General features: G+C 35.6%; 1 protein-coding gene across 2 annotated transcripts in view; it reads left to right on the top strand.

Annotated features, from left to right (window-relative positions):
* The window catches only part of CWC22 (CWC22 spliceosome associated protein homolog), a 68,813-nt gene extending 52,852 nt beyond the window's left edge, over positions 1–15,961 (top strand). For both annotated transcript variants that reach the window (XM_066345742.1, XM_066345743.1), the window contains exons 15-20: positions 4,412–4,489; positions 5,386–5,538; positions 6,922–7,049; positions 9,162–9,263; positions 9,351–9,568; positions 14,508–15,961. In XM_066345742.1, the coding sequence (XP_066201839.1) occupies positions 4,412–4,489; positions 5,386–5,538; positions 6,922–7,049; positions 9,162–9,263; positions 9,351–9,568; positions 14,508–15,094 (1,266 nt within the window). In that variant the 3' untranslated portion in view covers positions 15,095–15,961. The remainder of the gene's footprint in view (positions 1–4,411; positions 4,490–5,385; positions 5,539–6,921; positions 7,050–9,161; positions 9,264–9,350; positions 9,569–14,507) is intronic.
* The last annotated feature ends 211 nt before the right edge of the window (positions 15,962–16,172 follow it).

The raw sequence follows: 16,172 nt of genomic DNA, 5'->3' as shown, positions 1-16,172 counted from the left end.
TGATAGAAATTGACAGAACTTTCCAGTAGACCTTATCCTTACTAATCAAATTTTCATAGAACTCTAATGCCAGGGATAATAAAAACTGAATTAAATAGATTATCTTAGGTATGTTTTTAGTTGTGTTCTTGTGTGTATTACTCTTGGTCCATCTAGATCCTTGGGACCTGAGCCAAGGCTTTTGGATTTTGTTTTTCATACCTTGCTTTACATGTGCTAGACCCAGCACAGATGCTGGAGTCTAACAGGCTGTTTTGTTTCTAGTTCATCTAAAAGATCTTGACTCTCTGAGATGAATTTCCATTAGCTGTAAGTAAGTCCTTTGTCTTAAAGCTTTAAGAATGATCTACTACAGAGATCGGCAGACTGTGCTTATAGGTCATTGCCTATTTTTGTAAAAAATAGTTTTATTGGATTATAGCCATGCCCATTGGTTATGCAAGGTTTCTTTTGCCCTGTAGCAGAACTAACTAGTTGCAACAGAGACCAACCATATGGCCTCTAAAACCTAAAATATTTACTATCTGACCATTTACAGAAAAAGTTTGCCAATGTTTGTTATGGAATATAGGTTTATTCTTGAAATGCTGTAGTATAAAATTTGGAGAAGAAATTCTTTTTCTCTTAAAGTTTGTTTACTCACATATTAATTATTGTGTACATGTCTGTACTCCGGTGTACTTGATGTGTTGTCATTGGAAGAGAACACTGTGAATTAACCTTTAAAATTATAATTGAATGATCTTGTCACATTATTTAAGAAATATAATTAAGTCATAATAAATTTTATTAATATTAATTCAGAGGATAATATTAGGACTAACCTCAACATATTTCAATAATATTGGGAAGAGTATCTTAGTGTATCTATAGTTATATAATCAAAAGACTCTCCTAAAACTGTTATACTATTTAACTAAAATGTTAAAATATTTAATTATTATAAGCCACAGGGAATAACTCTTATAATTGCATTTAGTCTAGGGAAGAAAGTAATTTGTTTTATAAGTAGTGTTGACTTTCTTAACAATGCTGATATTACCATTATCAGCATATTACCATGTTACACTGTTTACAACCTGATTAGCTCTTACGTTGTTGTAAAATACAATGTTGGTAGAAAAGCTGAAAATGCCTTTTAATATCTAAAATTAACATAATAAAGCAGAAGTCAGAAAAGCCTCATTTTAAGTTTTGAGTACTGTATTAAATTTTGATAAAGTACATCTTTTCAAAACTTATACATTTATAAACATTTATTTAATTGAGATAACTTGTGACCAGTCTTTAAAATGGTAATAACCTAGTAATATAAAGATATCTAAAATTACCCTATATTGTGAAATGATGCCTTTGAGGAGTTTGTTTTTTAAGTACATTATCAGCTTCTATAATAGCACTGACCAAAAGAACTTTCTTTTGTGATGGAAGTATTCATAGTCTACACTGTCCAGTACAGTAGCCACTATTCACATATGGCTTTTGACTACTTGAAATGTGGTGTGACTAAGGAACTAAAATTTTAACTTTATATAATAAATAATTTAAATTTAAATAGCTACATGTGGTATGGGTTACCCTTCTGGACAGCACAGTTGTAGAGTCTGTTCTGTACTTCTTCAGGCTTCTCTTCCTCTCCCTTGCACATAAATGTATGCAGTAAATATGTATTGACCTGATTCTTTAAATGTTTACAATATTTACTTAGCTTGCATCTTGTGCTTTAAATATGACAAAATGTCAAAATTGCTAATTGAATATATGAAGGTAAATTAAGTAAAAGCCAAAATGAACTGAAAGGGTATACATTTTATAAGCTTGCTTTCTGTTTATAGAAAGCTAATATATGCCTGACCAGGCGGTGGCGCAGTGGATAGAGCATCGGACTGGGATGAGGAGGACCCAGGTTCAAGACCTCAAGCTCGCCAGCTTGAGCGCGGGCTCATCTGGCTTGAGCAAAAAGCTCACCAGCTTGGACCCAAGGTCGCTGGCTCGAGCAAGGGGTTACTCAGTCTGCTGAAGGCCCGCAGTCAAGGCACATATGAGAAAGCAATCAATGAACAACTAAGGTGCTGCAACGAAAAACTGATGATTGATGCTTCTCATCTCTCTCTCCATTCCTGTATGTCTATCCCTATCTATCCCTCTCCCTGATTCTCTCTCTGACTCTCTGTCCCTGTAGGAAAAAAAAAAAAAAAAAAGCTAATATATTGCAATTAGTATATTTGGGAAAAATAATTTTAAACTTTTTAATTTTTGTCTCCATTTATTTGTCCATGTTGCCTGAGTTTCTTTATCTATGATATTGCTGTAATCATTACATATTTCATTAGGATTATTTTAGGAATTAATAAATAATATTTGTTAATTATTAATCATTTGTGATAATATTTTTTGATCCTGGATTTATTCTTGGATTTATTAGTTTAACAGAATTTTCACAGAGGAGTTTTCAAGGTATATAAGTAGCTAATTGGACAATATACAGTGTGTCCGTAAAGTCATGGTGCACTTTTAACCGGTCGAATCCATGACCAAAGTGCAACGTGAACATCGGCGCGTTTATAACAAAGCGCCATCACATAGGAATAACATTACTTGGTGGGATAAGCAGTTGAAGGAATCCGGCAGTTTGGTGGAGAAACCCGTTCTGGTAGGCCATCAGTCAGTGATGAGTCTGTAGAGGCTATACGGGATAGCTACCTAAGGAGCCCTAAAAAATCTGTGCGTGAACCCACATCGAACTGCACTGAATAGGTATGAAACTGGGAGAGTTTTCCTTTTATTTGGTGCAGATTTCACATTTCTATCGTCTTTTGTTGCTTTCCTGGGACCGGTCAAAAGTGCACCATAACTTTATGGACACACTGTATTATTCCACAGTTAAGAAGTGATTTCATCTATAAGTATAGATTAAGCTGTAGACAGATCTGTATGCATAACATTTATTTTGAAGCTAGAAAATTCAGCCGCAGATATCTTTTTTTTTTTCTATGTTTTTTTAGTATATTTTCTTTTAACAACCAGAAAGTCATTTAAATTATTATTGAAGCTTGTGCCTATTTTTGCTCCTATAAAGATTTATTATGTTCTGCCTTTTCCATACTAACTAAATAAACATTCTAATAATTAAGTTTAGATCTTTGAAAAGTATATAACTGAATTGTTAGATGTACTGGTGATATGTCATATTGGTGACCTATATTTAAAAGAATTCTGTATTGAATCTTTCTAGAAAACAGTTTATTCAGTCTCTTTATGTGTTTCACATGCTAGGTGCTCTAAAAGTAGTTCCTATTTATATAAGTTGAGAATTTTACAGTCAGTCTAATTAGCATGAATGATATGTGGAAACTGTCAGACTGAAGGCTTTTAAAAACTATTTTTAACAGATTACCATATTTTTCGCTCCATAAGACACACCTGACCATAAGGCGCGCTTAGGGTTTTAAGGAGGAAAATAAAAAAAATATTCTTAACCAAATGTTGTGTTGAAATATTTAATAAAATATACCACAATAATATTTCAACAATGTAAACTCAACAGCAGTATTAACAGCCATTAGCGCTGTTATTAACAAATGAGAAGAGACTTTAATGTTCAAATTCTCTTCTAGTTGTCCGGGAGCCCCAGAAACTCATCATCGCTAGTGTCAGAATTTAAGAAGCTCAGTTGCTCACAATCACTGGTATCACTTTCTTCGCTATTTTCATATATGATACCATCTTCAGTGCCATCTCAGGCATTGCTAATGCCACAGTTTTTGAATGACCATACCATGGTTTCATTCTTCACTGACTGCCATGGTGTTTTCACCCATTCACAAACCTGAGTGATAGTGGGTCTCTTCATTCGTCCAGTTGGTGTCAGATCATGATTACCAGCAGCCATCCATTCGTTCCACTCTTCTCGCATACAGACTTTAAACGGTTTGTTGATGGAAATGTCGAGAGGTTGCAACTGGCTGGTAAGACCCCCAGGAATTACAGCTAGATGAGTCTTCACTTCTTTAAAGTTTTTTTGTGGTTTCGCTAATATGTGCTCTAAACTGGTCACGGAGATGCCGGGGTTCTGCACACGGCCTTCGCGGGTATGATTACGCTCCCGCTGGAGCTCATTCTACATGTGTTTACCGGTGCAGTGCCCCTCAGCAGCTAAGAAAATGAACATTTGCTCCGTAAGACACACAGGCATTTTCCCCTCCATTTTTGTGGCAGTGAAAGTGTGTCTTATGGAGCGAAAAATGCCGTAATTTCTGTTTTATTTTGTCTTACTCACTAAAGTTCACAAAGTCTTAGAAGTTTTGTGTTTTAAAACCTTAAAATCTTAGGCTATCTCTGTCATATTGGTCAATTATCATACAACATGAATTAATTGTGTTTTGAATAGTTATTTTTTTTTTCCAAATAGAAAGAACTCTGCAACATGATACTGGACTGCTGTGCTCAGCAAAGGACGTATGAGAAATTTTTTGGCTTATTAGCTGGGGTGAGTTCCAGCCTCGTTTTTCTTGTTGGAATTTAATGGAGTCACTAAGGGAATTCTGAAGACAACAGTGTGGTGTTAGCCAGGGAGAGAGCGGGTAAGGGGCATGGGGGAGACACAGATAGGGGCGTAGGTGGGGGTGGGCAAAGGAGGGGAAAATGGGGACAGAAGAAGACTTTGCTTGGGGCAGTGGACACACAATGCAGTGGGCAGATGGTGTTTTATTGAGTTGGTCTCTGGAAACCTGTATGGGTTTGCAATCCAATGTCACCCCAATAAATCCAATTTAAAAGACGAATGAAAAAGAAAGAATATTGTGAATTAACGTGTTTGCTTAGTGGTCTGGTCTAATATAGTAACATAACTGCTAAAAGCGAATTGTTCTTCCCTTCCTACAGTGTCCCACCCGCACTGTCCTTCGTTCCCACTTCATTATTGTAGTCCCTTACCATTGCCTATCACTCTTTCAGAACTATTAGAAATTCCACATGGCTTTGTAAAAATTTCCCAGAGAGGACAATTAAATACTGTCTTTTCAAAATCTGTAAGCAGCTTCTTAAATCGGCTTCATATTAGGCAGCACATACGGAGCATGAACTAAAATAAATTTTTAAATCCAAACGCTACCTACAGAGAAACTTTTCTGTATAGTATACAAATGTGTGTGTCTATGATTTGTATAGTTTTGTATAATTTGTATAATTATGCTCTATAATTTTGTTGTTGCATATAAATCATAGGTAGATAAGGATAATATATTAACTTTTTTGAGCACCCCATCATAAAAGCAAAATAATATGATATACAAAAAATATGATATAGAGTAATTTGATTCAGTAAATTTAAGAGGACTTAATATGTTCATAATGTTAGTGACATTTAGTTTTTTTATTTAATAGCGATTTTGCATGCTGAAAAAAGAGTACATGGAATCTTTTGAAAGTATATTCAAAGAACAATATGATACTATCCATCGCTTGGAAACAAACAAATTGAGAAATGTTGCTAAGATGTTTGCTCATCTTCTATACACTGATTCACTTCCATGGAGTGTAAGTAGATGGAGGTCAATGTTTATACTTCCTTCTTAAGCCCATTATTCTCAAATTTGTATTAGATATAATACAGCCATACTTTTCCTATGTAGGAAATGGAATTTAAAATGAAATATGTAGCAAGCTTTTACTATAATAGCTGTCTTTGAGATTATGTTTATATAACATGGTATCAAAAAGCTAAGTGCATAAATATATGAGTGTAAGAAATACCAGTCTGGATGATATTAACAGTTTAAATGTCAAGTGCTCTTTAATAGTGATGGCTATGAATATTTTCATGGAAATTATTAGAGATTTTTCTCTTTGTACACATGCAGTTGTGCACACATTAATATACACTAAGGTCTGGTAGTAATGCATTGCTGAGTTACTGCTTGTTTCCTGGGGAACTGTCAGTGCCTCTAGTTAGGACATGAGAGAAATGTTGAATTTGGTAAGCAAATAGGGAGGAGTTCTTATGGTCATAGTGATAACAAAGAAAGGTATTCTTAATAAGGAAATGTACACTGGGTTAGAATTTGAAATGCATTCATTAAGCTGCCATTTATTACACAACTACTGTGCGTTCAGTATATATTTAGCCACCAATAAAAAGAAATTGCATCCAGGAGGAAAGAAAGAAGAGGATCCCACTGTAGAATACCAGAATCTAATGGAAGACTAAAGCAGTATCATTGAGCTTATACACATAGGCTAGATTTTTGTGCTATTTTAAGTACTATGTATGTCCAGCTGCATTAATAGGCATTTTATAAGGTAACCTAGGAGCCAAATCATAATAATTATTTTACTTTTTTCCTTTGTGAGGGAACAAAATTAAAGTTTTAAACAGTTGAAGCAAAGGGGCTCCTGGACACATAACTCAACAAACTGGAGGCTCCTTCTATTTTTATTTGTGGCGAAACATCTCTCCATGAGCCTCAGTGTTTAAGCCTCAGCCTTAGTATTGAGGACAAGCCATCACTCTCTATCTTCACCTCCTTGTTAATTGTATGTGCTTTATAAAACCAGCCTAGTGGGTCTAAGGGGCATTTTGCCTCAGACCCTCATTTTGATGAGTGAGGTTTAGGTGCTAGTAATCTCTGCTTCACCGTTATATACTCAAGAGAATGTATGCCTGCTATAAAAAGCACAGTACTTAGGAGAATGAACTCTATTTCTGTAGCATCTTACATTTTAAAAATTAGCACAGAGCAGTAAGTCTTAAACTTTGCAAAGAAGTAATGCATATCAGCACAAGGTAAGATATTAAGAAATAATTATGATTGAAGATGAGACTAAATCATAATTTCAAGAGAAACCTTGAGCTATAAATGTCATTTTTGTCTTATTTTTTGAACAAAAGTAAATTGTCTTTTTTTTTATTTTAATTTTCAGGTTCTTGAATGTATAAAGCTGAGTGAAGAAACCACTACATCCTCTAGTAGAATTTTTGTTAAAATATTTTTCCAGGAACTGTGTGAATACATGGGTCTTCCTAAACTTAATGCAAGATTAAAAGATGAGTAAGTTTGTCATTAAGCTCTTTTTCTTCCTTCTGCCCTCAGGTTTCTCCTTCACTTCAGTGAAATGTCCACTCTTGGTTGTGGAGCAGGAGTGAAGCCCCAGGGCTTTTCCTCATTGGTTACTACGCTGAATCTCATGGTCTATGGCCCAGGACAAACGGCAGTTTTTAATAATGCTTTTTATTTTAGTAGAGAATGTGTGAAATTAATGCCTCCTTTAATTTATTTAAAGCATAATTATTTTTTGTATGCTCACTGGAATTCTTCAATGATGAATATTTATAGTTTCATTTTTATCCTAATTTTAGCCTTAGAGTAATTAAGTTATCATGGTCAATTGTGCATATATACAGATGAATATGTAATATGATTATTCAGATCATTACACTGAACTAGGGTCTTGTCCTAGGACTATTATGTAATCTCCATTCCAGCTTTATTTATTAAGCATTAGGGTTGCCCATTGCCACTTACATTTGCTTCTACTCCGTTCACACTATAGAAATCGTCCTTTCAGATCTCCTACTGACTGCTCAATCATGTAATCTTTCTCAGTCCTCATGCCCCTCGACTTCTCAGCCTCACTTACACAGTTGACCACTTGTTCCCTGTGGCTCCTCAGCCTTCCTCTCCGGTGTCCACCAAGGGTCTATCCTGGGTCTGCATGCTCTCTGCTATTCCATCCCCTTCCCTTGACTTTGTATCTTCATTTATTGGACTCTGCCTACTGTATCAGGCTCACCTAGTAAAGCCCTCTCCAGCAAGCTGTGCTCCGCCACGCCAACACTGCCCAGCTTGGTAAGGCCCCTTTACCTCTGTTTCCAGGGCTAGGGATCCCTCTCTTGTTCTAAATAGCAAACTCCTAATCATTCTTGTCACCTTTTTAAATTTTTTTTTATTTTTTTGCAGTATTTTTATTTTCAGAGGTATTCTTTTTTTTTATTTTAATAATTTTATTTTTAATGGGGCGACATCAATAAATCAGGATACATATATTCAAAGATAACAACTCCAGGTTATCTTGTCGTTCACTTATGTTGCATACCCGTCACCCAAAGTTAGATTGTCCTTTGTCACCTTCTATCTAGTTTTCTTTGTGCCCCTCCCCCTCCCCCTTTCCCTCTCCCTCTCCCCTCTCCCCCCATAACCACCACACTTTTATCAATGTCTTTTAGTTTCACTTTTATGTCCCACCTACGTATGGAATAATGCAGTTCCTGGTTTTTTCTGATTTACTTATTTCAGTTCGTATAATGTTATCAAGATCCCACCATTTTGTTGTAAATGATCCGATGTCATCATTTCTTATGGCTGAGTAGTATTCCATAGTGTATATGTGCCACATCTTCTTTATCCAGTCATCTATTGTCACCTTTTTTTATGAAGCAGTTTTTCCTGACTCTGCTGGTTAGGCACTCAACCACATTTCCAAAACCACAAAACATTATATTGTTGATGTTTTTGTTTGTTCCCCTCCCTCGATATAATATGTTGGTTTATGTTACATACATACCGTATTTCCCATGTATAAGAAGCACATTTTATCAAAAAATTAGGGGTCTAAAAACGGTGCATCTTATACAGTGGTTATAGATTTTTTTACTTCATTTCCCACTTTTTTGTGCTTGTTTTTGCACTCATTGTCGAAGACAATGATTCGTCATCAGACACAGATGAGGACAAGCTAATGGATGGGAGTTGTGACAGTGATGAGAAGTTGTATGAATTTTATGATGAGTAAAACTTGAGTTCAATAACTTTATGTAATACATTTTCAAATTTTGTGCCCCAAAATTAAGGTGCGTCTTATACATGGGAAAATATGGTATGCCGTGTGTGTATGTGTGTATATAAAATTTTTTAAAAACCTCTGTTGTATAATTATACAAATCAAAGTTAGCAAATTATGAATGGATCCTACTCATTTCATTTAGATACCATATTGCCTAACTTAATAAATTATATAAATAATTTACTTGGTTGTATTTTATTACTAATTTAATATCATACATAGAAAATCTAAAAAATGACTGAGAACTTTGACCTTAAACAAAGAACTTCAAGAAATCTGTTCTTTTTTGTTCATTTTCTTTCTTTTTTTTTTTTTTTCAGAACCCTACAGCTATTCTTTGAAGGGTTATTACCCCGTGATAATCCCAGGAACACTCGGTTTGCCATCAATTTTTTTACTTCTATAGGTCTTGGAGGTTTAACGTAAGGATTATTTTCAGGATTTTATTTTCAATTACAAAATTACAGTTGCCTTCTAAGCAAAATCTAACAGGTCATATTTTTAATTAGGGATGAATTGCGGGAGCATCTTAAAAATACACCAAAGGTCATCGTGGCACAGAAACCAGAAGTTGAGCCAAATAACTCCTCCCCCTCTTCTTCCTCCTCCGTGTCCTCGGCAGAGTCGGACTCCTCGGCTTCTGGCTCAGACAGCAGTGACAGCAGTTCCGAGTCTTCCAGCGAGGAAAGCGAGTCTTCATCCGCCAGTGGTCAGAGTTCTGCCTCAGGTATTGAAACGCATTATCGATCGTGCTCTTTCTAGCAGTGTTCACATTGAGGGAAGTAAATAATTTGACTTTGTATTTATTTTTGAATTCAGTTGTTTAAAAGCTACAATCAACAGCATAAGTGATCATCTGTCACTGTTACAGTCTATAGTAAATTATAACATTTACAGTGATAGGATTACCTTTGGAAACGTTTTCATAGAAATGAAGATATTTTATTGGCAAGTATTTATTTGAGTAGTGACTGAAATACCATTCATAATGCCTGTAATCGAATTTATAGGAGCTTTTCTGATGTTTGCATTTTAAGAAATTTTAGTTTTTACTTTTAATAGTGATGCCTTTATAGTAGTTATTAACATGTATCACCTTTAGCACATGTCTCATAAGTGTACAGCTATGTAAGAGGACACGTCTGTGCAAGAGTTACCAGTACCTCGGAAGACCTCCTTATTCCCTTAGTTATTAGCACTCCTCTCGTTCCTTCATGGCAGCTACCATTCTGATTGGTAATTCCATAAGGCAGTTAACTTTAGAATTATGTATTATGAACTTTATATCTGGCTTATCTTTTAAAATTAATTTTGTGATATTCATCCATATTATTGTATTTATAGTTTATTCTTCCTGAATAGTTTTCCACTATATGAATATACCTCAGTATATTTAACATCCTTTTTACTTAATGGAAATTTAGATTTATAATTCATGTTTTCGTGAATACTCTTGTGCATATCTTTTGGTGATTAGATATGTATGCACTTGTGCTGGGTATACCTGGCGGTAAAGTCACTGAGTTTCAGGTGGTATGTATAGTACATTTGCGCCGCCATCAGCCACAGATGAGAGTTCCCATGGAGCCTATCCTCACTGCCACTGTCCTTGACCATCTTTTTCATTATAGCCATTCTTATTGATATGTAAAGGCATTGCATTGTGGTTTTAATTTTTATTTCCTTGATCACTAATGAAGTTGATCATCATTTAATATATTATTGGTTATTTAGAAGTTGTTTTTTCTTAAGTGGCTGTTCACGTCATTGCCCATTTTTTATTGTTTTTTTCTATTGATTTATAGGAGTTTTCTGTGTATTCTGGATTGTATCTTTTGTCGTATATATTCTTGTGTCTCCGCGGCTGCCAGAGCTCCGCTGGTCTCTCCTTCAGCAGCAGCCCTTAATCAGCGGCTGCCCGCAGGGAGAAAGTAGCTGTAGAATACAGCTTACCTCTCTGGTTCTGCCTTTTCACAAGTCTTGACTCTTCTAGTCCTTATTCTTTGTGCCAGCTCTCTGATGCCTTTATTTATTTTTATTTTTTATTTTGAACTAATTTTCAATTTATAAGAAAATTTCAAGAACAGTACAGAGAATTCCCAAATAGCCCTCACCCAACTTTCCCTAATGTTAATATTTTACATAACTATAGTTTACTTAGCAAAATCTGGAAATTAACACCGGAACAATACAATTAGCCAAACAGCAGATTCTTGATAATTTTGCATTTCATCAGTTTTTCCACTACGTTCCTCTTTCTTTTTCTAGGATCCTACTCAGCATTTAATTCATATTTCTCCTTAGTTTTCTACAACCTGTGATAGTTCCTCATAGACCTTCCTTGTTTTTAATGGCTTTAATGCTTTTGCAATTTTATGGTCACTTATTTTGTAAAATGACCAGTAGGGTGACATGTCTGATATTTTCTTGTGTTTAGAATGAGGTTATGCATTTTTGGCTGGGGTACTATAGAAATGATATCTTTTTTGTGCATCTCATCAAGGAGTTTATAATATTGGTATAACTTATAGTGACATTAACTTTGATAACTTGGTTAAGGTAATGTTTGCTGGGTTTCTTCATGGGAAGATTTTTCTCTATAAATTAGATCTTGTAGGAAGATAATTTGATGCTATGCAAATCTCTTCTCAAACTTTCACTTTCCAATTTTAGCATCCATCTTTGGATCGTGTCGGGAACACTTATTACTGTGGTGTTTGCAAAATAATGGTTTATCTGTTTGTCTCTTTTCTTCTACATTTAGTAACTGAATTTCTTCTAAAGAAAGAGTTGTCCCTTTCCCCCATTTATTTATAATTTTACTATGTATTCTATCAGTGTGGATTCATGGATGTTCATCTTATTCTGTGGGTTAAAGCCCACTACTATCATTTATTTTGCTGTTCACATCACTTCAGCTTTGTCAATTAGGAGTTCCTTCAAGTTGCCTCCTTGTTCTTTGGACATTCTCCTGTTCTTTTCTTGAGCACTGCCTTTCTTTGTAGCACCTCAGGTTGTTCAAGATCTTCATTGCCTTTAAGCAGAAGATTTTAAATTTATTTCTAGTTGTTTTTCAATGAGAGCACTGGTCTTCCACAGACTTCTCCATTGTACTTGGAACTGGAAGTGCTATGGTAAAGGATTTTCATTTAAATACACCATTTTCTTAAAAGGTCTGTGTTGTTTTCTGCAGGGTGAGCTCTGCTTTCTTCCATCATAGCAGTTTAATCTGAATTAGAGATAGTCTAATTGTATAAAATGCATATTATTTCTTCTCTTTTAATGCATATTTCAGAGAGGGAGCACCTTTCCTTGTAGCCTTGAAAGGTTGGAAGCCTGGTCTTTTTATTCCTAGTCCCTGGTTTGTTACACTTTAAAGTATACATACTATGTGGCAGACAGAATTGTGGGACTCTCAGTGTTTTATATTATTAGAGCAAGATTCCATTTGCTCCCAGGAAGTCTTCTTCTTGAATTGAAATATGTTAATGTTCATTTAACATTCACCTCTTTTAATTCTAAAGAATTTGTATTTCATGAGGTTTGTTTTGAGAACAGATGATAACACAGCATGAATTACTGCATTAAGGAAGCTTGCTGATTCAAAACTAATTTGTTCTCATCATACAATTTCAGTAGAGAGCTTTCATTTTTATTAATAAAATATTAAATAGTCTAAAAGCAGTATGAACTGCCCCAAAATTGTAAAATTGTAAAGCAGACACCCAAGAGAGAGGAGATTACATTTTATTATATGGCTTGGGTTTAGTGTCAAAGCACTGAGGGTGACATAGAGTAGGGTCAAAAAGACATTCATTTAGCACAGAGCCAGATGGTTTCTGCTTGAGAAGCTACAGCTCAGAAGAGCTGCTTGATAGGAACCAGAGAAATAAGTCCTTAGTGGCAAACCAACTGGATGTCAAGGGTAGGCATTTGGCAAGGGAAATACAGGTTAGTACAGTAGGATTTCAGTGGAAGGAAGATGAGAGTAGGTGGTTAAACTATTTTCTTCTCTCTGTACACATTTGAATGCCACAGAAATTTTGGTCATCTCAACACCTTTGATTCATGTACCCAAACTAAGTAACACAGATACAGCTGTGTTACTTTTTTTTTTTTTTTTTTTGTATTTTTTTTTTTTTTTCTTAAGCTGGAAACCGGGAGAGACCGTCAGACAGACTCCCGCATGCGCCGGACCGGGATCCACCCAGCACGCCCACCAGGGGCGACACTCTGCCCACCAGGGGGCGATGCTCTGCCCCTCTGGGGCGTCGCTCTGCCGCGACCAGAGCCACTCTAGCGCCTGGGGCAGAGGCCAAGGAGCCATCCCCAGCGCCCGGGCCATCTTTGCTCCAATGGAGCCTTGGCTGCGGGAGGGGAAGAGAGAGACAGAGAGGAAGGGGGGGGGGGGGGTGGAGAAGCAAATAGGCTCTTCTCCTATGTGCCCTGGCCGGGAATCGAACCCGGGTCCCCCACACGCCAGGCCGACACTCTGCCGCTGAGCCAACTGGCCAGGGCCGTTACTTTTATTTTATAGCTTAAAATAGTAAATTATTTTACTGTAATTATTTAATTATATTTGTGATTATATTGGTATAGTTAAATTGTACAAGGCCTTTTTATAGCATTTTCTCAGAAATCAAGCTGTAGTGGCTCTTGTAAAGCCTATGACTACATATCTTAACATACAATAGTTACTCCAACTGGTACAGTTAGTACTTCTCTAATAGCACTAGAGAGCAAAACTATTTTTTTTCTAGGAATAGGTTTTTATTTGAAATATATCTATTTATGCTGTTAAGCAACCCCAGTCATCCCATTTCTTCTCACCTTTAGGAAGTGATATTGCTGCTGGCATTTGTGATCAGTGTATTTTGATTATGTGCCAGTTTTGACATAATATTTCATGCCATAATACACATGGACTGGAATATCTGGTTTTAAATAAAATTTGTAAGGGGAAATGTACTATTTTGGTCACTTAATAAAAAATTTTACATTTGCTGTAGTTATAAGCCCATTCACTGTTTTTAATCTAAGGATCAAAACAGTACTTTGGTAACTAATGTTGACATATTGTATACTCTCTAATATTTTCTGAGCCCTGGCCAGTTGGCTCAGCGGTAGAACATCAGCCGGCATATGGAAGTCCTGGGTTCAATTCACTGTTAGGGCACACAGGAAAAGTGACCATCTGCTGCTTCTCCACCCCTCCCCTCCCCCCCTTTTCTTTCTCTCTCTCTCTTTCTCTTCCCCTACTGCAGCCATTGCTTGAATGGTTTGAGTGAGTTGGCCCCAGGCACTGAGAATGGCTCCATGGCCTCACTTCAGGCACTGAAATAGCTTAGTTGCCTAGCAACAGAGCAGGTGCCCCAGATGGGCAGAGCATCGCCCTGTAGGTGGCTTGCTGGATGGATCCCAGTCAGGGCACATGTGGGAGCCTGTCTCTGCCTCCCTGCCTCCCCGCCTCTCAATTAATAATAAAAAAAAATTGAAAGAAAATGTTTTGTGAAATGTTCTGTCATTAGGCTTCCAATTCAGTCAACTTAGCTTTGCATCCAGTTTATCTGAATTAGGAAACCTACATTATATTAATAACTGTGATTGCTAAATTATTAAATTAAGGTTAAGATGAAAGCTAACTATATTTCATTTTACATGTGCAGCTAAAGGTACAAGAAAGAAGAGACAAGGGAATACCAGAAGTAAAGAAGGAGATAAACTGACCAGGAAACGACAAACAAATGACAGGAAGCAAGAAGAAGGAAGATCAGAGCAAAGACGCCAAGAAACAAGGACTGAAAGAGAAAGAAGGTCAGAAAAACTCAGAGATAGAAATTCAAGGGACCCACATTGGAGAGATTCCATAACAAAGTACACTTCAGACAGAGGTGTTCCTTCTGAAAGAAATAGTTACAGTAGAGTCATGAATGACAGAGACCAAGAAATGCATGTAGATTTGGAAAATAAGTATGATGATCCTAAAAAGAAGAGAGGAGACAGAAGAAATTCTTTTTCTGAAAATGAGCATAGACACCGAAGTAAGGATAGTGAAAATTTTAGAAGAAAGGACAGATCAAAGTCAAGAGAAAAGAATAGAAAACATTCAGGCTCTAGAAGCGATGAAGATAGGTATCAGAATGGCGCTGAGAGACGATGGGAAAAATCTAGCAGATACTCTGAACAATCCAGAGAATCAAAGAAAAATCAGGACCGGCAGAGAAAAAAGTCTCCAACAAAGCAAAAAAAATAATTCTACAAAGTTACAGAAACTGAACCTGCCTTATATTGAGTTGAAATAAATTTCTTTTTATTTTGACTAATGAACTTTATAGAGAATTCTTGTATAAAGTACTGGTTTGTATTGTACATTTAAAAGAAGTGTTTTCATTTAATGTGGTTTATATAATTGATACATCTCAAGGCCCTCCACCTAAAATTATTTCAAAGGTTTCACCCGAGAGGGATGTAATTCTTGCATATATTTTGTAAATAAAATGATTAAATACTTATTGAATCAGTGATTTTTTTTTCATTGACAAAATTTTTTTTGTTTTTTCCAATTGCCATAGAACTATTATAATTAATTATTACTGACTTTTTATTTGTAACTGAAGACCAAAATAAGTGAACATTTCAGTTTAACATTTTTGTTTTGTTAATAAGTTGCTTTTTGAACCTTCTTTAGGAGTCACCTTTGTTTTCTAATAGTATTATCAAGTTTCATGTTTCGTCATGAACAAAAGGTATATATATAATTTTTTTTCACAAGTGTTTGGTGAAGCTTGGTGTTTATTAGTCTTTGAACAGTTACACGGCTATATGTTTATAATTAGGACTTCTCTCCTTGATAACATTTCTTCCTGGACTGCTAGATTAACATTTAATTGAAATTCTTTGTGACTAGTGCTTTTTCTCAGCCTTGAACTTATGTCATTGGTGAATTAATGTTTTTAATTTTTAATTTGTTTTAATATGTCATTGGAAAACATAGTCATGAAAAATGTGAACAGCCTATTTATAGGAATTTTAAGAGTTTCCATCATTGTAACTCTCACCAGTTATTATATGAGCATATTATTTATTACTTTTGAAATAAAATGTTGCCTCTGAAATTTTAGATTTGTTGACAGACATTTAACTCTACTTACTAAATAGACTACTTGTGCGTGTTCACTTTTAAAGTTTATAAAAATCCATTTTAGTTCATGGTTGCATTCAAGAATAATGGGACCACCATCTTAATGTTTGGCTTTCAGGCATACTCTGATTCAAGGTAATTTCTATTTTTGTGGTTTAAAAGCCTGAGAATGAATAAAAATAAAATTCAT

Source organism: Saccopteryx leptura, chromosome 7, assembly GCF_036850995.1.
Source record: "Saccopteryx leptura isolate mSacLep1 chromosome 7, mSacLep1_pri_phased_curated, whole genome shotgun sequence".
In the NCBI taxonomy this organism is placed as follows: Eukaryota; Metazoa; Chordata; class Mammalia; order Chiroptera; family Emballonuridae; genus Saccopteryx; species Saccopteryx leptura.
The sequence above is the reverse complement of the archived record's forward strand: the minus strand, read 5'-3'. Positions and strand labels throughout refer to the sequence as shown.